At 42.0% G+C, this 24,467-nt stretch overlaps 2 protein-coding genes across 3 annotated transcripts in view; both read right to left on the bottom strand.

Annotated features, from left to right (window-relative positions):
* The window catches only part of runx1t1 (RUNX1 partner transcriptional co-repressor 1), a 42,518-nt gene extending 21,246 nt beyond the window's left edge, over window positions 1–21,272 (bottom strand). Inside the window, 4 exon segments of the mRNA XM_089023834.1 lie at window positions 1,269–1,516; window positions 1,613–1,717; window positions 2,402–2,539; window positions 19,207–21,272. Of these exon segments, the coding sequence (XP_088879960.1) occupies window positions 1,269–1,516; window positions 1,613–1,717; window positions 2,402–2,539; window positions 19,207–19,234 (519 nt within the window). The 5' untranslated portion in view covers window positions 19,235–21,272.
* triqk (triple QxxK/R motif containing) overlaps window positions 2,476–24,467 on the bottom strand; it is an 84,086-nt gene continuing 62,094 nt past the window's right edge. Inside the window, exon 6 of one of the 2 annotated variants that reach the window (XR_016118671.1) lies at window positions 2,476–2,539. The gene's annotated coding sequence lies outside the window, so the exon portion shown is untranslated. Of the gene's footprint in view, window positions 2,540–22,425; window positions 23,109–24,467 lie in introns of those variants that run through there. The other variant, XR_016118670.1, reaches the window with a different exon arrangement.

Raw genomic sequence — 24,467 nt, 5'->3', positions numbered from 1 at the left:
AAAATTATTGGAGCTGCGAATTGGGCATTTTCAGAAAGTCCCGCCCCCAGTTCGTGACGTCACACCAAGACGTCTTGCATTGGCGCAGAATCAAAACAATGGCTTCAGATTCGGAGAAGATGCTTTCTTGTTAATCATCCAGTCATGAATATGATTCAAATAGTTCTGAAGAGGAAAGCATACATGTTTGCAATCGATTAAACAATTTATTCCGTGCCATTATGACACAACATTGAGGGGAAATGTCTCAACGAAAAAGAGGCACAAAATGGCCACCTCCGTTTCCACAGGCTGATAAATTCCTTATATGGAGCTTGGACGCCCTCTTCTGACGGCTTTTGGGTGCAACACGAGGTCCCCAGACCAAACAAGTACAGCAAAATACATTGACGTGATGGAAGGACCGCTAAATTGCGTCTTTTTTTCAGTCAGGGGCGTTCCTTTAGTGACGTCACGTACGGACTCGTCACCAACTCAAAAACAAGATTTGCGGAATATTCAGCGCGAGTCTTAAAAGGTAAAATAGAGCTATATGCGGTGGAATCTTTGTCAAATACGCTCAGTAGAAGTCATTTGAAGCCATTTTACAAATTATGGACACAAGTTGTCCGGAGACGTCGGTTGTCCTTTAAGTGACGGGAAGCACATGTTGAGAGAAACGAATAAACTTTGAACTCTACTTTAAAAAGCACTAGTTGAGAATTCAAAATGCTTTGAAATTGGACAAATTGGGCCAAAGTTTGAAATGAGCACTTGGGGTGAAGGTTTGTAGGCGTTTGCAGGAAGCCGACACGCTAACCTTCGTGTGGCTAACCCGAAGAACGCTTTCGTGCTCATTTCGCTCCAGTTACAAAGACAATTTCCAAGGAGGTGCGTCGAGGCAAAAATATGGAGAAGCGGGGGTGTTGTTGGTGGGCAAACAAAACACGGCGGGATCTGCGTCGCTTGCTCCTCCTCCTCCTCCGGCGCTCTCATTTCCCACGACTGAATTTTGTGGCATCTGTCGGCCCAGATTGCGCCTCGTCGCTTGCCTCCCCGGAGCCGGCAAAGCGCCTCATTAACGTCGCCGCTACCTTGGAGGGGTTGCAACGTGGCAGACAAACCGGGACGGCTCAAAAATAGCAACCCGAATAGCAATCCTGACGTTACCGTGCCGACACCTTGCCGTTTATTTACATTGCCGTCTTCTCCCCCAGGCAGAAAAAAAAACACATCGGATGGGGTTTTAAACCTGCGTTACGGCTAAGAAGTGCGTAGGCGTTACTCACCACCAAAGCGAGGACGAGCGTGCGTACGCGCTCGCCAATTTCGGGCGAGATGTCGTTCCCAAACTGCTGCAAGGTGGTGAGAAAGCGCTTGAGCTTGCTCAGCTGGCGAGCGCCGCACGCCGGCGGCAGCTGCTGATTGGCCGACGACGAAGACGTTGACGACGAGCCCGGCCCGTTCCCGTAGCCGTTGGGCGGCGACGGCGCCCCGTTGAGCGCGGTGGGCGAGTGGTTGCTGCCGCCGTTGGTCACTGCGCCAAAAAGGCAACAAAGTCGTGAAATTATTTAACGCGTCCCGTTTTTGTTTTTGTTTGTGTTTTTTCTCAAAAGCCGCCATTTTAACTTGCCATGGAAGTTTTTCAAAAGTGGGAGGAAAGCCACACAGGCACGGGGAGAACATGCAGAGTCTACACGGGAAGGCCGGATCTGGGATCGAACCCTGCACCATTGCACTGTGAGGCAAACATGCTGATCACTCACTCGTCCACTGTCCTTTGTGAATTTCTTGCATCTAAAAATGGCGTTGCTTGTTTTTTTTTTCTTGTTTTTTTTTTTTTTTGGAAACACCGCTGAGAGGATTTGGGAGGGGAAATAATTGTTGGCATAAATGAAAATTTGTGTGCGTACACAGACTGAGTGGATTATGTGTGTTTTCAATTAGATGAAGAGGCCCCGCCCCCCCCCCCCCCCACTCCTAACCCTGGCTGACATCCAAACAAGCGATGCTTGGCGTCACATCTGCTAAAAATTGAAGTCACATTGCAAATCAAAGAAAGAGGCTTCGATAGAAACACCCCCCCCCACACTTTCCCATCCCCCCCGTTTTAATTCCGCAATGTTTTCAGTGCGCGCGAGGATTCCAAGAGCTTTGATTCACTGGCACAAAGGAAGGTGTCAATACTGGCCTTTGAGAAGCAAAGCATCGTAACATGATGGTTGAGACCCGATCACCCCCTTCCTCAAATTGCAAAATGCCAAAAAGTAAGATTATATGCCGCCATTTGCAATGTGGCAACCCCAAAAGCAACATTGTCATTCATGGCACCCACGTCACTCACCAAGTCTCGGTCGCGCCTTTTCAAGCCACAGAAGATATAAAAGAGTAAGGACCCCCAAGCGTGGTGCGGGGTACTCACGAGTGGTGGGGGTGTAGGAGCCGTTTCGGGGGGCTCCTTGCGTGCTAGGCGGAGGCGGCATGGTGGGCGGGGTCAACCTGGACTGTGTCTTGACATCCGCAGGTGAGTCGGGCATGATGGAGCGCTTCCCAAATCCACCTGTATAAATAAATATAAATATGAATAAAATCAATAAATAAATATACATGAATAAATAAATAAATAAATAGATAAATAAATAAATAAAATCAATAAATGAATACAATCAATAAATGAATTAAATAAACTAATAAAATAAATAAATAAACAAAATAAATGAATGAAATAAATAAATAAAACAAATAAATACATAATATATGAATAAAAATAAATAAATCGATAAATAAATAAATGAAATAAATAAATGAATACAATAAATAAATACACAAATAAAATAAAAAAATAACAAATACATGAATGAATAAAATAAATAAATAAATACATGAATAAATACATGAGTAAATACAATAAATACATGAATAAAATAAATAAATACATGAATAAATAAAATAAATACATGAGGAAATAAAATAAATAAAATAAAATAAAAACAAATAAACGAATAAAATAAATAAAAATACATACATAAATTAATAAAATAAATACATGAATAAATAAAATAAATACACACATGCATACATCGATAAAGGTGAATGTGACTATTCCCGACAGCAGCATTGTCCATGCATAATTCACAAGTCCACCTTAAACAACCTTGAAACCAAAGCTGGCGCGTTAAGACTTAACGTGGAATCTCTTGTCCATTTAATGGCAGCTCGCCGCCGGACACTACTACCAACCCCCCCCGACCGGTCAGCTATCGACGTGCGCGGGCAAGCCTTAATGGAAAACGCTTTGACTTTGCCCAAGTAGCTTTACGACTTCTCCAAAGTGCTGCGGCCGGGGAAAATTGATGGGCGGGCGGACGGACGGAAGGAAGGAAGGAAGGAAGCCGCCCGCCATTAAGGATGAGAAAGGGCGGCCGGCCTCTTTTTTAAATTATTGACGGGGGGGCGCAAGCGTTTGCCGGGTGGTTGGAGACTATCCCGTGGGGAGGGTTATCGCTGTTCATTAAACGCACTTAGTCAATTGTTGTTCAAGATGCAAGACATCGTCGCGTGGGTGACTTTCTTTTGCGTATGCTAGTACAAAAAAAAAACTAAACAAAGGCAGTTTAATAGCAAGAGAATCAAGTGTAGCTTCAAGGATAACCGACACGTTTTCTTTGTTTCCTAACTGACATCAGAAAAACGTTTGATAGCATCTCAAATAGCCAAAACACGCAGGATGATATTTTTAGTCAAATGAAAAACACCCAGAAAAATGAGTTCAAGTGTCCAAAAACGACTTCAAAATGAGCTCGGAGATGCAGAGTTTCAGAAGGTCCCGCCCCCTTGTTCGTGACGTCATGCCTTGCTTTAGAATCAAAACAATGGCTTCAGATTGGGAGAAGATGCTTTCTTGTTACTCATCCAGTTATGAATAGGATTCACATAGTTCCGAAGAGGAAAGCATACATGTTTGCAATCCATTAAAGAAGTCCTTCCAGATCAATTCGAGCCGTCAATGACAGTAATGTAGCACCCAGAACATGCTCAAGACGGCGCCCAAGCTCCGTTGGAAATGGGCTGATTTGCCTGCTGGGAATTTGTGTCAACTAGTATCAAATAGTAGTCTTGGTGCAACACACAACGATTCACCATCGCGTTATTGATGTGTTTTCCTTCTAATTTCGGCATCAACACGAAGTTTTCAGACCAAATAAAGTACCCAAAATGCATTGTGTGTCACTTTCTCGGTCAGGGGCGTTCCTTCAGTGACCTCACCAACTCAAAAACAAGACTTCCTGAATATTCACTGCGAGTCTTAAAACGTAAACTAGAGGTCTATGCGGTGGAATCTTTGTCAAATACGCTCAGTAGAAGTCATTTGACGAAATTATGCAACACAAGTTGTCCGGAGGCGTCGGTTGTCCTTTAAAACAAAGCAAAATCCTCATAGTCAATTCGCAAAACATTTTTTATCTTTAGCATTTTTTGGTTTTGATAATGCAGGCATTCATAAGTATCCTCCTACAGTTTAGAATCAGCCATTTTAACATTCCCACTGCACACACTCCCAAACACCAGAACATTTAACAAGACAAGACTTTTCACAATAAAATACAGTTTCAGGTTGACGTTGAAATATCGAACAAAATAAATAAAATAAATAGCAACCAAAATAAACATCATACGAACGTTTGAACAAGTTCTACTTTTAATTTGGGATAAAATTTAGCATCAAAGACAAAAAAATAACTGGACGTTCTGTAATTTGTTTCCATTTTAGAGTACGTTCGTTATCTTGGCTAGTTTTCCAAAAAGTCTAATTTTAGCGACGTTTTTATGATCTTTTTTGGGGTGAAATTGCATCATTTTTCTTAGATTTTTTTAATTCGCATTGAGATTTTTCACAATAAAATATGGTTTCAGGTTTTTTTTTAATTTTTTTTAAAAAAAATGTCATTTTGGATGTTTTTTTTGTGTTCCATCTTAGTGATTTTATTCAAAAATATTGCAGCTTCGTATTAAAAAAAATATTTGAATCATGTTTTTTTATTAGCATTGAGGTTTTTCACAATAAAATACTGTTTCGGGTAAAATTTTTTACTAATTTAAATCTTTTTTAAAAAAAATGTCATTTTGGATGTTTTTTTGTTTTCAATTTTAGTGATTTTATTCAAGAATATTGCATCTTTGTATAAAAAAATTATATTTGAATCTTATGCTTTTTTTTTTATTAGAATTGAGGTTTTTCACAATAAAATACTGTTCAGGTATATTTTTTTTACTAATTTAAATCTTTTTTTAAAAATGTCATTTTGGATGTTTTTTTGTTTTCAATTTTAGTGATTTTATTCAAGAATATTACCGCTTCATATAAAACAATTTAAATTTGACTCAAAAGGCGACTAAATCAAGACCAAAAAAAAAATAAAAAAATGCTCACAAACCAGCGTAGTCACGGAAGCTTTCAGTATTGATCATGTCGCTCGGCGTCGGCGGCTTTTCTTTTCTTTTCTTTTCCCCAAACAATGACGGAAGACGGACGGGCGGCGTTTAGAAGCATCGCCGCGGTCTCTTTCATCTTTCATGTCAAAGATGGCAAAGCCTTGTGACATCAATTCTTTTCTTGCCATCACAAACGACAAATCCTTGTGACATTTGTTAGTCGCCTGCCAGATCATTTCAAGCAAAATCAAATGTCGTAACAGGTTCGTTTTGGGGCGGAAAGCCAACCTCGTTTGCCCCAAAACTCCCAAATATGGCCAATTTCATCTTTTCATATAACAGGTGACAAGCCACCTGTTATATGAAAATGCATGGAAAAGTCAGGACAGGATTTTACATCATACGATTAAAATAATAACCATTTGTACACGTTGAAATAGACAATAGATGGCTAAATAAGAAATTTAAGTGTCCTTGATAGTATTGAAAGGTGCTTATAAATGAAATGTTTTATTATTATAATTATCTAGCTTATTATTATTATTATTATTATTATTATTATTATTATTATTATGACTCTCTTCTTTTCTTTTATCAGGAAAAAAAGAGTTAATTCCTAAATTATATGGGTCTGGACTTATCTGAGTTTGAAATGGGGGGCGGGTGGACAAAATACAATACAATACAATACAATACATTTAACAACAGCTGAAGCTGAAACAAAGTGCTAACATAGACAAAAGGCAAATCGTGGAAGGCAAAACACTGCCAGACATCTGACCAGCGCTTTATCTACACCCCCGCAATAAAAAAACGAAACCCAAACTAATTCAAGAATGGCGCGCCACGTCTATTCCCGAATAATAATAATACATTTCATTTCTAAGCGCCTTTCAAAACTCTCAAGGTCACAGGTTAAATTTTTCTGTGGGTGAGCAGCGGCACTCACTCAAATAGATAGAACGCTAGCTAGCTAGCTAGTTAGCTAATAATAAACTATTTGCAATGACTTGCCAAGATAGCGCATGACTACGGGTGAAACCAAATTGCAGTAAATTGACAAATGGCAGTGAACAAGTTCATGTGGTTTGATGCTAATATATTTAGCATCATATTTTATCTCATTGAATATCAATCGAGGCTTTGTTTGATGATGCGTATGCATTTTTCCATCCATATTTTGAGTTCTTGTCCGAATGCTTTACAATTGAAAAATAGATCTATTTACACGTCAAATTGAGGCAACGCGGGACATATGTATTTACATCCTTGGCGCTAACAATGCTAGCTGTATGTCATCGGCGCATTGGCCCAAAAAAATGGTCTCAACCTAAGGACGTTATTTACATGTTAACGTTTGGTTGGAAGGGAACGTCACGAGCCAACCAATCCCGACGCTCTTGTGCATCCTGTTGCAATGTTTATACTCTGCCGAGCCAGCAAAAAAAAGACACAACGAGATTCATCGATGGCACGCTGAAGGTCTGAACGCCATCTGCTCCGTCGCACAAATATTAACACACACACACACACACACAGAGAAAAAAAAAACATGGCCGCCAAAGTCTTACTTAACACTGCGAGCGCGATGGCCAAAGAAAACACACGTTGTGTCGAACATCAGTTGTCCTTTGCTGTTTTTCCTCAAGATAAACAAATAAAGAAGTGGAAGTAAAGAAATATGCAAAATATTAAGTCTTAGGACTACATAAACATTAAATGCAGAGTAATTAAATGCTATTAAACATCCCGATTTTATCTTCCTATTAACTCATTCATTGCCTGACGATGTGCAAAAATAATAATAATCCATTTCATTTAGAAGCACCTTTCAAAACTCTCAAGGTCACTTTACAGTCACAGAATAAGTTTTTCTGTGGGTGAGCAGCGGCAGCCACATGCGCCAGCATTCACTCAACACAGAAGTAACTCAAATAGATAGAAAGTTGGCTAGCTGGCTAATAGATAACGAATAGGTAGCTAGCTAGATAGCTAAGAGATAGCATATAGATAGCAAACAGATGATCAAAAAATGTGTCCAGTGCCGGGGTTTTTGTCATTTTCACTCAAATTCCAGGAGCCACAGAATATTAAGTTTTAGGACTCGATCAATATTCAATGCGCGTATGAAACCTGAGACTCTCTTCTTTCATCAGAACAAAAGAGTTAAATCCTAAGTTTTCTGGGTCTGGAGTTATATGAGCTTGAAATGAGGGCAGATGTCCAAAATACAATGTAATACATACAGATTGGTTTATATTATATAATGTTTTGACAACAGCTGAAGCTGGAACAAAGCGCTAACATGGGGAAAAAAAAGGGAAATGCTGTGTAAAAGAAAAAACAGTGCCGGAGGCCATTGCCAACGCTTTATCAGCACCCAAGCATGAAAAAAAAAAAAACTCGGGATTGGCGCCCTACGTCATATTTTCAATTCCCGAATAAATTAGTGCATGGCAGTGAATGAGTTAAAAGACTGGTCTTTCATGTAAAAAAACATGATGTGGAAAAAAAGTCATTTGTGAGATGATCATAAAGCATCAAGTAGCCTTATGTCTTATATAACTCTTATAAAACATTTTTTTTAAAAAAAAATCCATACGTTACATAAACAACCGTATTGCGGACTATAATTTATCATCAAACCACCTCGGCGTTACACTCATTCATCCTTATTAGCTAGCATACCAGCTGCAAAATTATGCAAGCATCATAATAATAATAATAATAATAATAATAATAATAAATTTCATTTATAAGGGCCTTTCAAAACTCTCAAGGACACTTTACAGTCACAGGATATTTTTTCTGCGGGTGAGAAGCGGCAGCCACACACGCCAACTTTCACTCAAGCCGGAAGTAACATCAATTAATTAAAGGACAACCGACACCAATTTTTTGGTTTCCTAACTGACGTCAGAAAAACATTTTATAGCATCTAAAATAGCCAAAACACGCAGGATGATATTTTTAATCAAATGCAAAACACCAATAAAAATGAGTTAAAGTGTCCCAGAACTACTTCAAAATGACCCCGGAAATGGTGGGTTTCAGAAGGTCCCGCCCCCTTATTCGTGACGTCACGCCAGGACGTAGAATTAAAACAATGCTTCAGATTCGGAGAAGATGCTTTCTTGTTATGAATATCATTCAAATAGTTATGAAGCGGAAAGCATAAATATTTGCAATCGATCAAAGAAGTCGCCTCGGATGATCAATTCCACCGTCAGGACTCCAATGCAGCGTCCCAGAAAATGCACAAGATGGCGCCCAATTTGTGTCAACTAGTATCAACTAGTAGTCTTGGTGCAACACACAACGATTCACCATCGCGTTATTGATGTGTTTTCCTTCTAATTTCGCCATCACCACAAAGTTTTCAGAAAAGTACTCAAAATGCATTGCGTGTCGCTTTCTCAGTCAGGGGCGTTCCTTCAGTGACGTCACGTGAGGAGTCGTCACCAACTGGAAAACAAGACTTCCTGAATATTCAGCGCTAGTCTTAAAAGCTAAAATATCGCTATATGCGCTGGTATCTTTGTAAAATACGCTCAGTAGAAGTCACTTGAAGTGATTTTACAAATGATGGACACAACTTGTCGGGAGGCGTCGGTTGTCCTTTAAGACAACTTACAAACTAATAAATAACAAAATAAAGATAAAACTCTTCAAAACATTCATGGCCGCCGCTGCCCGACTGCTGCAGAGCTACAGATGGATGCCACCACTCTCTCTCTGGAAGCGTGCCAGCACCGGCCAGCGAACAGCTTGCCTGGCACAGATTACCCCCGCGCTGAAACAGTGGCAAACTCCCCGCGCACAGATGGGCGGCCAAAATACCTCCCTTGCACACTCCCAGAGCAGAAGCACAAAAAGATGTGCAGGATGGCACCTTGCGCGGAAGGGAATGCTGGGAAAAAAATGTTAATATAGCACAGCAGACTAAGGGATGGTAGTCCGCATTGACATCAAAAAGAAACAAAAGTTTCTTCAAATCAAAACCGGAAGTGGCCAGTTTCAGAAGGTCCCGCCCCCTTGCGCGAGAATTAAAACAATGGCTTCAGATTTTTATGAATAGGATTCAAATAGTTCTGAAGAGGAAAGCATACATGTTTGCAATCGATTAAAGAAGTCCTGCCATATCATTTTGAGGCGTCTGGGGGGGAAATGTAGCACTCAAAAGAGGCAGAAGATGGCGACAAAGCTCTGTGGAAACGGGCTGATTTTTTTTCCTTTGAATTTGTGTCAACTAGTATCAAATAGTAGTCTTGGTGCAACACACAAGGATTCACCATCGTGTTATTGATCTGTTTTCCTTCCAATTTCGCCATCAACACGGTGTTTTCAGAGCAAACAAAGTACCCAAAATGCATTGTGTGTCACTTCCTCGGTCAGGGGCGTTCCTTCAGTGACGTAACGTGAAGACTCGTCACCAACTCGAAAACAAGACTTGCTGAATATTCAGCACAAGTCTTAAAAGGTAAAATCTAGCTATATGACATGGAATCTTATTAAAATACGCTTAGTAGAAGTCATTTGAAGTGTTTTTACAAATGATGGACACAACTTGTCCGGAGGCGTCGGTTGTCCTTTAAATCTTCTTTGGCCACAAGTTGATGTATTTTCTTTTTTTTTTTTCTTCCAGGAAATAAACGAAAGCCAAACTCCCAAAACTCTCTGGGTATCTGCGATGTTTCCAGGGTACAGCTGGCAGCAGGTAGACTTGGTATGCCCCCCCACCACCACCACCACCACCCTAACGCACCCCCCACGGTGGAGGCGTCCAGCGAGTCGGCGCCATCTGCGACGTACGTCCCCGCCAGCTCGGAGGGGGCACAGACGTACGCACGCGTACGCGCACGCATGGATGCACAGGCGGGACGCCGAGGCGGGTTCGCCAGGGCGCTGACAGCTCGCCATCTGTGCAGCGCTACCAGCGCTGGCATTTTGCTTGCCCTTGCTTCCGCTTGTATTGTAGCTACACCTACAATTTTTACAATTAAAATAATTACATTAAATTAAATTATTATTAGTTGTATTAAGTTCATCATGTCTACTTGATATCTAATTTACATGTCAGGTAATTAAACACCTAAAATACACTGTAAGAAAATAATCTGTTTTAAATTAAATTGTTATTATTATTATTATTATTATTACTATTATTATTATCATTATTATCATTATTCCTTTCATCACTTTGCTGCTGTGAAATGTAAATTTCTCCACTGCTAGACTAATAAAGACAAATCCAATTATTATCATTATGACTATTATGATTATTATTATTAGTACTATTATTATGATGATGATGATGATTATTATTATTCCTTTCATAACTTTGCTGCTGTGAAATGTAAATTTCTCCACTGCGAGACTAATAAAGGCAAATCCAATCCAATTATTATTATTATATTATATAGATCTGGAGTTATATGAGCTTGAAATGAGTGCGAGTGTACAAAAGGCAAATGCTGCCCCCTCATGGAAGGGCAAAAACATTGCCAGAGGCCTGACCAGTGCTTTATCAGCACCCCCCCCCCCCCTGCAAGAAAAACCAAATCCCTAACAAATTCTGGAATGGCGCTCCACGTCATGCTTTTCAAAAAGGAAAGAGTAAAGTAAGAGGAATGAGTTCAAAAATGTGACATTTTTCCCATGAAAGTGTTTGAGTTGGGAAATTAAAGCACTAAAGCTACTTTTCATTTTTCCGCAAAATGGCCGCCATAATGGCTCCACGCTAACACAAAAGTGCCTTTTCACCGCAAATACACATCTTCCATTTCGCCTATCCCCCCCCCCCCCCTAAAACAAACCCCAACAAAAACAATCTTTGTCACCACGGAAACACTCATTTAGCTTATTAGCATAAAAAACAAGCACTTTCACGTGCAATGCGGATTTTGCCGCCGCCGCAACTCAAGCTCATCGACAAGGCTTCACTCTCGCCAACTAATGGACGTGATATTGATCCCCCCCCCCCGACCCCTTTTCCAACCACTTCCAGTCATCTCACTTCTCCTCCTCCTCCTCTCTTCTTCTTCTGTGGTGTTCCTGGCACACCCACCGCGCAGCACACTGCCACATTTGATGACATATGTCGACACAAACACACAAATAAGGCAGAGAAAGCCTCTGTTTATACACCCGTGGTCTCTTCCGTTGGCGGTAACGGAAGAAAAGCCGCGACAAATGTCATGGGAAGAATAACGCCAGACACAAAGAAGCCAGAGAGGATGTTTGTCAAAAAACGCCATATTTGATGTTCGCAAACCAATGAAAACGCCGCTTTTTGTCATCAAGACATTAAAAATAACTCAATCTGGGCTAAAGGCAAATTGCGTTGTTTGCCTTCGTGGGTTATCTTCAAGCCAGCCGCTTTGAATTTGGGTATTTTTAACCCAGCGTAAAAAAAAAAGAAGCTGTACACCGTAATTACACAACCACAGGCCGCACTTAAAAAGTCTTAAAGGACAACCGACACCACTTTTTTGTTTCCTAACTGACATCAGAAAAACGTTTGATAGCATCTAAAATACCCAAAACACACAGACTGATATTTTGAGTCAAATGCAAAACACCAATAAAAATGACTTCAAGTGTCCCAAAACGACTTCAAAATGACGTCGGAGATGGCGAGTTTCAGAAGGTCCCGCCCCCTTGTTCGTTTCGCCTTGCTCTCAAATCAAAACAATGGCTTCAGATTGGGAGAAGATGCTTTCTTGTTACTCATCCACTTATGAATATGATTGAAATAGTTCCGAAGAGGAAAGCATACATGTTTGCAATCGATTAAAGAAGTCCTTCTGTATCAATGAAAGCCGTCAGGACTCCAATGTGGCGTCCCAGAAAATGCACAAGATGGCGCCCAAGCTCCGTTGGAAATGGGCTGATTTGTCTGCTGGGAATTTGTGTCAACTAGTATCAAATAGTAGTCTTGGTGCAACACACGATTCACCATTGTGTTATTTATGTGTTTTCCTTCTAATCTCGCCATCAACACGATGTTTTCAGACCAACCAAAGTACCCAGAATGCATTGTGTGTTACCTTCTCGGTCAGGGGCGTTCCTTACGTGACGTCACATCAGTAATTGTCACCAACGCAAAGTGTCTTAAAAGGTAAAATCTAGCGATATGCGGTGGAATGTTTGTAAAAATACGCTCAGTAGAAGTCATTTGAAGCCGTTTTTACAAATTATGGACACAACTTGTCCGGCGGCGTCGGTTGTCCTTTAAATGGACGCAGCACCGAATAAATGGGTCCACCGTACATTGGTGAAAATATTGTCAAAATGACGCCTTCAATGTGTTTTTTTTTTTCCTTTCCTTTCCCCACCCTTACACTCATTGGTATTCATGCCTCGCTCCAACCGTTAGCTGTTAGCTTGCGCTCGCCATTTCCCGGGGTGGCCCAATAATCAATAAAACGAGGGCGCAAATAGAATAAGAACGCCATCCGGACCCCCCGATTGTATCACGGGAACAAAAAATACAGCAGCTTCATATGATGAGACTCGATTCAAGGAGGGGGTGTAGGGGGAGGGCCAGGGTTATCGTAGCTTTCCAGCACAAATTGGTCACGTCTTGGAAAGTGCACAAACGTGCGCGGGATCTCTGAGGAAGCCAAGAGGAGCTTTGGCCTTTCCCGGTGCCATCAACCAGCCTGCATCCGCGACCCAAATCGCCTTTAGGCAGGATAAGAGGAAGGGGGGACGGGGGACATCCTGAACGCCGCCATCCGTACGTAAGTTCACATCCTGCGAGTTGGCGCCCATCCTCTCCGGTTCCAGGGTTCCTCTTCTGGTTCCTAAGCTATCTGGGTTCCTCTCATGCTGAAGGCCCATTGTGTGTTAGCCGGCCCGGTTCCTGTCGCCCGAGCCGGGCCGGGCCGGCGCTGTTTTCCCATCAGCGGCGCTGTGATTGCGGCGGCGGCGGCGGCTATTTTTGTGGAAACATTCCATGCGGTTGTGGCGGCTGGCCCCGTTTTGCGATCCGAGTCCGTCGGGTCTCCGCGCTCGGATTTTTCATTTATTTTTTGGGCCTTCAATGTGTAACTTTGTGTTACATTCGGTGAAAAAGGGAAGACGTCACTTTGCCTCACAAGGATTTGTTTTTTTTTTTTCAATGGAAGAAAATCCACAAGAGCACATTGCCTTGCTTACAGCTACAAAATATTCAGTCACACTGGCCCAAAAAAAATAAAAATAAAATAAATTATCCTCAAATAAAAGTATTTTTTTCTGTTCAACATCCAACAAAGAGTGATAGGTAATATGTGTACTATGAGTTAGCCTTGTCTTGCACACCGCAAGACAAGGGCGTAGATAATCCTACTGGACCCTCCGCACCCTGCCCACCACCTTTTACAGAACCGAGTCAAGGGCACGGATAATCCTACCGGACCCTCCGCACCCTGCCCACCACCTTTTACAGAACCAAGTCAAGGGCACGGAAAATCCTACTGGACCCTCCGCACCCTGCCCACCACCTTTTACAGAACCAAGTCAAGGGCATGGAAAATCCTACCAGACCCTCCGCACCCTGCCCACCACCTTTTACAGAACCAAGTCAAGGGCATGGAAAATCCTACCGGACCCTCCGCACCCTGCCCACCACCTTTTCCAGCTACTCTTCCCACAGGCAGACGGTACTAATCTATAACGCACCAAATCCAGCAGACATTTAAACAGCTTCTTTCGCCATCGCCATTAACTTCCCCAAACCTGCGCGTAAATTCGGACCCAACTTTTTTGCAAGGGTGCTTTTCGTACACACTTTGACGGACAGGCAGTGGATTTCACAAAAACAACATCTATTGGCAACAAAAATATTCTTCATGACTTTCAGACTGGATAATTCAACCACCACGTGAGCTGCGCTTTGTCAACTCACAGACTAGCAGGTGCGCTAGCAAGCCACGCGATTCCACATCAAAAATCAAGCTTTAAGGCTTAAGGCCGCTAACAGCTAACGCAGCACGGGCTGCGAGTCGCTTTCACGCGGGGACGTGTAAAAACCGCTAAATTGTTTGCAGTTATGGAAACAACGAGAAAAAAAAGGGAAAGACAGAAAATTATTACACTTTCTCAGTGCTATGACATGCTAATGGTTAGCACATGTGTTGAGGTAGCGGTAGTTAAGTGGCGTGAGAGGGCGAGGGGGTGTTAGCCAAAAACAGATGTTGATAAAGACGCAGAGGTGGCGGGCGGCGCGGCTGGAAACAGATGGCGAAGGAATCATCACGGCCACGCAACCTAAACCAACTGGCAACATCGGAAAAAATATTTAGCTTTACCCGAAACTTTTTTATTGCGCGTCTGCGGGAGTCGTTTCGTTGAGCGCAATGGAGAAACCAACCAAAAAAAAAATCGTCTGGGATGAACGCGCCTGCGAAGAAGCTTTTCAAAATAAGAGAGTCACTCAAGCAAAACGATGTCAACGTCGCAAAGTCGACGGACTCGTCGACATCATTGCGTCCCGCTGGAATATTTTATCGTCCGACGGAATATTCGTCACGGTGGAAATGGCGTCTCCTTAGTTTACTTTGTCAGACTTTCCCCCTTTAAAAAATAACAGAATTTGGTTGCAGCGGGGGAAACGGATGTACCAAAAATCTATGGAATTAGTCGCAAAATAAACTGGAAAGGACAAGCGACACCATTTTTTTGTTTCCTGACTGACATCGGAAAAACGTTTTATAGCATGTAAAATACCCAAAACACGCAGTATGATAATTTTAGTCAAATGCAAAACACCAATTAAAATGACTTAAAATGTCCCAAAACGACTTCAAAATGACTGCAAAAAATTGAGCTGCGAATTGGGCATTTTCAGAAAGTCCCGCCCCCTTGATCGTGACGTCACGCCAAGACGTCTTGCGTTGCTGCAGCATCAAAACAATGGCTTCAGATTCGCAGAAGATGCTTTCTTGTTACTCATCCAGTTATGAATATGATTCAAATAGTTCTGAAGAGGAAAGCATACACGTTTGCAATCGATTAAAAAATTTAGTTGTGCCATTATGTGGCAACATTGAGGGGAAATGTCTCACCCGAAAAAAGAGGCACAACATGGCAACCTCCTGTGGCCGCCTCCGTTTCCACAGGCTGATAAATTCCTTATATGGAGCTTGGATGCCCTCTTCTGGCGGCTTTTGGGTGCAACACGAGGTCCCCAGACCAAAAAGTTCAGCAAAATAACGTGATGGAAGGACCGCTACAATGCGTCTTTTTTTTTTTTTTGGTCAGGGGCGTTCCTTTAGTGACGTCACGTACGGACTCATCACCAAGTCAAAAAAAAGACTTCCGGAATATTCAGCGCAAGTCTTAAAAGGTAAAATAGAGCTACATGCGGTGGAATCTTTGTAAAATACGCTCAGTAGAAGTCATTTGAAGCTATTTTACAAATTATGGACACAACTTGTCCGGAGACGTCGGTTGTCCTTTAAGGCTGAAACTTCCGAATCCTTCCCGCAAAACAAAAGCGTTACACATTCCCACACTCTCGCCTTTGTCTCGCCATCTTTTTTTGTGCAGAACTGAGGTAATACCAGGTAACATCTAGACAGTTTTTCTTTCACACACTATACAGACACCTTGCGCACTAACACAATCGCATCCAGCGGCTTATCTTTTTTTTTTGGAATAAGAAGAAAATAAGAAAAGGGGCTTGTCAGGATGGGCACGGTGTGTGTGTGTGTGTGTGTGTGTGTGTGTGTGTGTGTGTGTGTGTGTGTGTGTGTGTGTGTGCGTGAGGGGGAAGGCAATGTGCATTAGGGCGATTACAATATCAGCAGACTCCAGATGGAGGCAGGAAAAATAAACAGGGGAGAGAGAGGGACAGGACAGACATCTGTGTGTGTGTGTGTGTGTGTGTGTGTGTGTGTGTGTGTGTGTGTGTGTGTGTGTGTGTGTGTGTGTGTGTGTGTGTACGTATGTGCAAGAAAGCGTGCAAGAAAGTACAGTTAATTAGCAAGTGCGTGCGACTCAAATGCAGTCTGTAGAAAGCGCCTTGGGAGAGCCGCGTATACGTCTGTGGACTACAAATGGTCCAAGTTGGTCATCGCGGACATGAAAGTTCACATGTTGCAGCGAATAGGTGAGTTTTTCACATTCCGACAAAGTTAACGTGACGTAATGATGGATAAAGACTCAACATGGAAACTTGAAGAGACATCATCTGACAAAACAAGAGCCCAAAAGATCAATTTGTGCGTTTCAGCTAACCCTCAGCTGGTCGGAAAATATTTGCGTTGATGCTACATGCTAACACTTAGCGCAAAATGTAAATATATGTTGTGAGCGGCGAGTAAGATGACTTGCTTTATTAACTCATTCACTTCCGTTTACGAATGTATTCGGGAATTGAAACTATGACATAGATTGTTGGGGTTTAGTTTTTTTCCATGCTTGGGTGCTGATAAAGCGCTGGCCATCGCCTCTGGTAATATTTTTTTCTTTTCCACAAGGGGGCAAACTTTCCCCTTTTGTCCATGTTAGCCCTTTGTTCCAATTTCAGCTGTTGTTAAAGCACTATATTAACCAATATGTATGCATTGCATTGTAGTTTGGACAGCCGCCCTCATTTCAAGCTCATATAACTCCAGACCCATATCATTTAGGAATTAACTATTTTTTTCTGATGAAAGAAGAGAGTCTAAATTTTCTTACGCTGCATTGAATGTTTATGTAATCCTAAAAGTCAATATTCTGTGGGTCCTAGAATTCAAGTGACGATGACAAAAACCCTGGCACTTGGAGTGGACACATTTTTGCACATCATCTGGCAGTGAATGAGTTAACCATGTACTCGACTTGACTTGCGTGAAAATGAGTCGAGACCTACTTCACCTGGTGAGATTTTTGCTAACAGTTAGCGCTGAGTGGCTAACATGAAGCTCGCTAATAAAATGGTGTGGTTGTGCTCACTCTTGACATTAAGTAGGACCCTTATGTAGGCACACTTCTTAGTGCGCGCACACACACACACACACACACACACACACACACACACACACACACACACACACACACACACACACACACACACACACACACAAGTCCCTTAACACCCTCTTTCACCGCTGATGAAATTCAATAAGCAGCGACTAGCACCACTCTCTCGCTGATAAGCATCGATGGGTGTATTGATCGACACCGTCGCACAAATGCATACGCACGCATACACACACTCCTCCGGTGGATAACACACACTGTTAGACTTGGCAAAGTCCTTCCAATCCATACACGCATGAACTACAACACAAAGTGGAATAAATCACAATTGCGCAGCAAAAAATAAAATACAACAACAGAAAGATATTTTTCAAAATAATGGTTTGGAGGAAAATTGTCTTTTCCAGGGTGTGATATACAATTAAAGGACAACCGACGTCTCCGGACAAGTTGTGTCCATAATTTATAAAATAATAAAAAAAATAAATTCTTTAATCGATTGCAAACATGTATGCTTTCCTCTTCAGAACTATTTGAATCATATGAGTAACAAGAAAGCATATTCTCTGAATCTGAAGTAATTGTTTTGATTCTCCAGCAAGGCAAGACGTCTTGGGGTGACACCACGAACAAGGGGGCGGGACCTTCTGAAACTGGCCACTTCCGGTTTCATTTTTTTTTTGTTGCAGTTTCAGCACACTTTAACTGTTTTTGGTATTTTAGATGCTACAAAACGTTTTTCTGATGTCAGGAAACAAAAAAGTGATGTCGGTTGTCCTTTAAGTAGGCGTTTTTTTTAGGGGAAATTTTGACATTGTCCTGTGTATTCTCATTAGATTTTCTACGAGGAAAACCTCAGAATTCGTCATTCTTCCCACAGGAAAGAACCGAGACAAATAATCAGTTTCTCCGCCGCTTCGGCGTGCAGCCACAACACGTTTGCAAGGCCATGTGCGTGCATGCGTGTTTGACCTCGTGGCCCAAAAAGGAGGGCGATCGGGGTGTGTAGGGCAAGGGGTTGCTTGCATGGGCAGGCGTGTGTGCCAGGTGTGCGGTGGGCTGCTGTCCAGGCAGATGGCCACATGGACGCAGCACTAGCGGATGCTTGCTTTGGGATGGGAGTGCCGCGAGACAGTATTTGGATCGCACTAGCTTGTTTGTACATTCTGTGTGTACGATTGCATATCATACACACACACACACACATATATACACAGACAAAGCAACAACCTGCACTCTTTGTTGACATTTCAGTTACCCCCCTTCCTTTTCCACACACATCACTCCAAGTAATAGCCTTAACCGCTAAACAATTCCCAGGATTGCTGCCAATAAACAATTCTGCACAAATGAAAAATGTATGCAACGTTAAAAGAGTGGGTGGGGTAGTGGGGGGGGGGCTTTTATACAGTAAGTATCCCATCACATCATTTAAGCATCACACCAACAACATCTGTGCGTATATAAACAAATCAACAATATTCCCATTGGGGTCCAAACATAGCCTGGAAGCAGTTAAGACTACTGTATAGTCAAACGCAAACAGATATCGAGGGAGGGGGGGGGGATACGCAGTGACACTGATACAAGAATGCATCGTGCAAAATAAAAATACGACTTTGAAATAAATATTTATGAAAAATGCCGTTTTTGTTAGCAAATGTGCAGGAGCCAGCAAGCCAGGTTATGTTTACTTCTTGGAAACACAAACGCGTCATATACACACACCACAAATCCTTCTACATTCAACTATCATTATGTCGAGGCTACGTGACGGAGGGAGAAATAAAATAAATAAACCAAGAAACAAAAAAACAAAACAATAATAATGTGACTTACACTGAAAGGAGTCGGAGATTCCCACCATGCGGCACGTCGGTGTGGGGTTTGCGGGGCGGTTCTCTGTGAAAAGCACCGGCGGCTCCGGAGCCCCGAAGCCGGACGGAGGCTCACCCTCGACGGCGTGTACTTCCCAAAAAGTCCTTATGGTGGATGGTGGGAGTGGGGTTTTGGGGTGAGGGGTTTTAAAAGGGGGGAGGTAAGCGGAAGCGCGTGACAAGAGTAAGGGGACAGGAGGGAGGCAGGCAGGCTCCCGAAATCCGTCGAAACGTCGACGAAGGAGGACGTCTGGCTGCTTCGATTTGCCACACGCGCTCGCCGCGCTTGTGTGGCAGAGCAGCGGCGCTCTAGCTCTGATTTCGACCAGCTGCGGCGACGCCAGGTGGCGAGGGGGCGGGGCCAAGAGCAGCGACTCGCTCTCTGATTGGACATCCGTCAAGTTTTGACAACATTGCGAAAAAAAATACTATAAAAAAACGTCAATTGTCGACGTTTTCGACACGTCCGAAGAATTATAAAAGGCACGAATCTAAATAAAAAACGTTTTAGGGGAAATAAGTTATTTTAAATGATTTATAATTAAGAAAAAAAAAACGAAATTGACGGATTATACAGGGAAAAAAAAGTCTATTAACTCATTCACTGCCAGACGATGTGCAAAAACGTGTACCAATCCAGTGACAGGGATTTTGTCATTTTAGGACAATATAAACATTCAATACAACATGAGAAACCTTAGACTATCTTCTTTTATCAGAAAATAAACAGTTAATATTAATAAATATTAATATTATAAATTATATGGGTCTGGAGTTATCTGAGCTTGAAATGAGGGCGGCGATACAAAATACAATACGATACACGCATAGTGATTTATATGGTGCTGAAGCTGTAACAAAACGCTAACATGGACAAAAAGCAAATGCTGCCCCCTCATGGAAGGGAAAAAACATTTCTAGAGGTCTGGCCAGTGCTTTATCGGCACACCCTCGCAAGAAAAAAACCCAGAACAAATTAAGGAATAGTGCTCCACTTCACACTTTTCAATTCCCAAATATATTCGGGAATAGCAGTGAATGAGTGAAGCTAAAATATACGAGTTTCATGAAGGTAACAGTGACAAAAGTGCTCACTTGAGAGTTTTGAAAGCCGCTTATAAATACAATGTAAATACAAAAAATAAATATTTTCAGGATTGCACCAAAAGCACAATATCCACAAAGCCGTAGGTTACCTTCTGCTAACAAGACAGTTGACACCAACTTTGTAATGTGCACTGCCCCCCACAGGCCTGGAGTGGAACTGTATCTCCGCCACCCCCAGCATCTGCTCTCATTCATATTTACAAATGAATCTGCGGATGAAATTGAGAACTCCTCCAACGTCCACAATCCATTTTCTAACGTTTTATTTTCCTTGCGGGAGGTAGCAACCCGAAAGCTTTGTCACTCATCATCTGCTCGGGAATCACATTGAAAGTCTAAGTGGGGAATTATCACTCATTATGGCCAAGCTGGTGCGGACAAGAACCAGCTGGAAGCTTGAGGGCGTTTTTTTTTTTTTTTTTTTGTGGACTGGTGGCTATCTGTCCACTCTGCGCCGCGTCACAGCACCGCATGTGGACGCCCGTGCGGGTGACCTCAGGCAAACATGTTGGCCGCACCATCTGGAAATCATCTGGTCCGTAGAGTCAGTCAAAGGCGACTTTCAGAAGCAGCTGTCAAGAGTAAGCCTATTAAAGGACAACCGACACAACCGCACAAGTTGTGTCCATAATTTGTAAAATGGCTTCAAATGACTTTTACTGAGCGTATTTGACAAAGATTCCACCGCATTTAGCTATATTTTAAATTTTAAGACTCGCGCTGAATATTCCGGAAGTCTTGTTTTTGAGTTGGTGACGAGTCCTCACGTTACGTCACTGAAGGAACGCCCCTGACCGAAAAAAGGACACATAGTAGCAGTCCTTCCATTACGTCAATGCATTTTGCTGTACTTGTTTGGTCTGAAAACTTCGTGTTGCACCAAAAAGAGGCAGAAGAGGGCGACAAAGCCCGTTTCCACAGGCTGATTAATTCTTACACTGAGCTTTGTCGCCATTTTCTGCCTCTTTTGGGTGATACATTTCCCGCCAATGTTGCCTCAAAATGGCACGGAATAAATTCTTTAATCGATTGCAAACATGTATGCTTTCCTCTTCAGAACCATTTGAATCATATTCATAACTGGATGAGTAACAAGAAAGCATCTTCTGCGAATCTGAAGCCATTGTTTTGATTCTCCAGCAAGGCAAGACATCTTGGGGTGACGTCACGAACAAGGGGGCGGGACCTTCTGAAACATTTTGAAGTAGTTTTGGGCCACTTTAAGTCATTTTTATTGGTGATTTGCATTTGACTAAAAATATCATCATTTGGGTATTTTAGATGCGATCAAATGTTTTTTTCTGATGTCAGTTAGGAAACAAAAAAGTGATGTCGGTTGTCCTTTAACACACTTCAAATGATGTATCTTAGTTTTTTTTTGTTCACTAGTGCAAATCCCTGCCATTGCATCATGGGGTGGGGTGTGTGGACTTTTTATACCCCAGATTGATCTTTTTGTCACGTCGCAGGTTGAGCGAGATGCTTCAACCTGTCAAGCGAGCGCTTTTGTCTGCAGATGCGCGGAGAATTATTTGGCATATTTTTGCTCCCCCCTTGGCGGAGAGGATTGTTCCCTCGGCCGAATCTTCGCAAGGAGGAAGATGACGCCATTGGTGGCAACGGTTGCCGCGCTCCTCTTCTTTTCTCGCCGTCTGTCGCGTCGTCCGCATGCAGACAAAGATGTCGGGGAGAAAAAAAAGGGGGGAGGAGGGGGGGTAGCCAGAGTGCGGGAACAGGAGAGGCGCACCCTTGACAATCGCGCTTTGAAAAATCACATGCTAATGCAAAATAAAGAATTTGCATGTGGCATTCTATTTGCTAGCTAGCTAGCTTTCTATCTTTTTTAATGATTCCGGGTTAACGATTTGCTAGCCAGCTAGCTTTCTATCTTTTTGAATGATTCCGGTTCAGTATTAGCTAGCTATCTAGCATTCTATTTTCTAGCTAGCTAGCTTTCTATGTTTTTGAATGATTCCGGGTTGAGTATTAGCTAGCTATCTAGCATTCTATTTGCTAGATAGCTAGCTTTCTATCTTTGTGAATGATTCTGGTTCAGTATTAGCTAGCTATCTAGCATTCGATTTGCTAGCCAGCTAGCTTTCTATCTTTTTGAATGATTCCGGTTTAGTATTAGCTAGCTATCTAGCATTCTATTTGCTAGATAGCTAGCTTTCTATCTTTTTGAATGATTCCGGGTTGACTATTAGCTAGTTATCTAGCATTCGATTTGCTAGCCAGCTAGCTTTCTATCTTTTTGAATGATTCCGGTTTAGTATTAGCTAGCTATCTAGCATTCTATTTTCTAGCTAGCTAGCTCTCTATCTTTTTGAATGATTGACTATTAGCTAGAACAGTCATTATTTTTGACTTCATATGAGGACCATATTGAATCCGTACTGTCCCCATTGTGGGCCGAATAAAGGTTTTGTGATTGTGATAGTGGCTTTCCAGCCCGGTGGAACGACGGCCGCTCAACCACCCGAGGCCGTCTTTGAATGACACTTGTTTACTGTCAACAGGCCGCTTGTTTTCCGCCGTCTTGGTGACACAGGTGGCCGCCCAGTAGGTGGCAAAATGCAGGAAGTCTGCTTGTCTGTGTGCATGCGTATCGCGCGCAGCACGTTTTTCCCGTTTGGGAGGCGAGATATCCTGTGCATTGGATGTGTGTGCGGGCGCCTTTTCCGATCGCTTGACTTCCAGGAACACCCCCCCGCCGCCATGGCAGCAAAAACAGGCGCTGTGTGTTTCCTGCTGCCCCTGCGCCATTATTTCACACACACACACACACATTATTTCACACGCACAAAGCTGCTCTTAGCTCTTCCATTCCAGGTTTCCTCAGCGTCTATCCTCTTCACGCCTCCGGCCGTCAAGATGTTTCGCTGCGATTGTCGCGAGAGAAACAGCATCCGCATAAGACAGATGTTGAACTTTTTGGTTTGTTTGTCTTTGAGTGATTTATTTATTTACTTAATTGTTATTTATTTATTATGTATTTTATCTATTTAGTTATTTATTTATTCATTCTTTTATTTATCCCTCTATCATCTATCAAACACTCCATATATATACCTATTTATTTATATATGTATGTATTTAGCCATTTGCCTATTTATTTATTCATCCATCTGTTTATTTAGTTAGGTAGCTATTTATTTGTTTATTTATCCACCCGTCTATTTGTTTTTTTTATGTATTTATTTATTTTAAATGTCTCTATTTGTTTATTTATTTGTGCCTTTAATGATTAGTTTTTTATTATTAATATAATTATTTATTTAAGATTCGAGTTTTCTTATTTATTTATTTATTCACCTATACGTCGATTTATTTATTTATCATTTGATTTATTTATTTGTTTATCTATCTGTTTATTTAGTTATGTATTTACTTATTCATTTATTTATCCACCCGTCTCTTTATTTATTTATTGATATATTTTGAATGAATCTGTTTATTTATTCAAGTATTTATTTATTTATTGGTGGGTTTAATAGGTTTAATAATAAGAACTTAAAGTGTCCCAACTTGAAGTTTTTGCATTTGACTAAAAATATCAGGCTGCCTGTTTTGGCTATTTTCGATGCTATCAAACGTTTTTCGGATGTCACAACAAAATGGTGTCGGTTGTCCTTTAATTTGCTTCTTTGATTTTTTTTTTAGCTGCGTTTCTGTGCCACTGCTACAAAAAGTTGAGAAAAAAAACATGGCAGGATATGAGACGGACCAAAAAATATCGATATTTTTGATTACACGAGTGGTCTTATCTTTCATATTTCCTGGGTGGGAGCGCAGCGTTGCTCCCAGACTGGCGCTATCTGGTGCGAAGCTGATGAAAGCGAGGAAATGAAATGATGGCGATTAAATCTGCCCCATATGCTACGCCGCTGTGCTCGCACGCCCTGGCAGAGTCGAGCGCCATTTTTATGACTTGGCGGCGGCCGAGCGTAACCGGCATCCTCTGGATGTGACAAGACGGGAAAGCGGTCGTCGTCAAATTGAGGCCGCTGGTAAATGGCAACGAAGCGGTTGAATGGGGGCGAAAATAATATCGATTATTAGTAAACAAGTTCTGGATTCGGATTCTAAGACAGAAAAATTGCTTTGGGTTGGAAT

This window comes from Hippocampus bargibanti, linkage group LG20, assembly GCF_051943395.1.
Source record: "Hippocampus bargibanti isolate YZ-2025 linkage group LG20, ASM5194339v1, whole genome shotgun sequence".
In the NCBI taxonomy this organism is placed as follows: Eukaryota; Metazoa; Chordata; class Actinopteri; order Syngnathiformes; family Syngnathidae; genus Hippocampus; species Hippocampus bargibanti.
The sequence above is the reverse complement of the archived record's forward strand: the minus strand, read 5'-3'. Positions and strand labels throughout refer to the sequence as shown.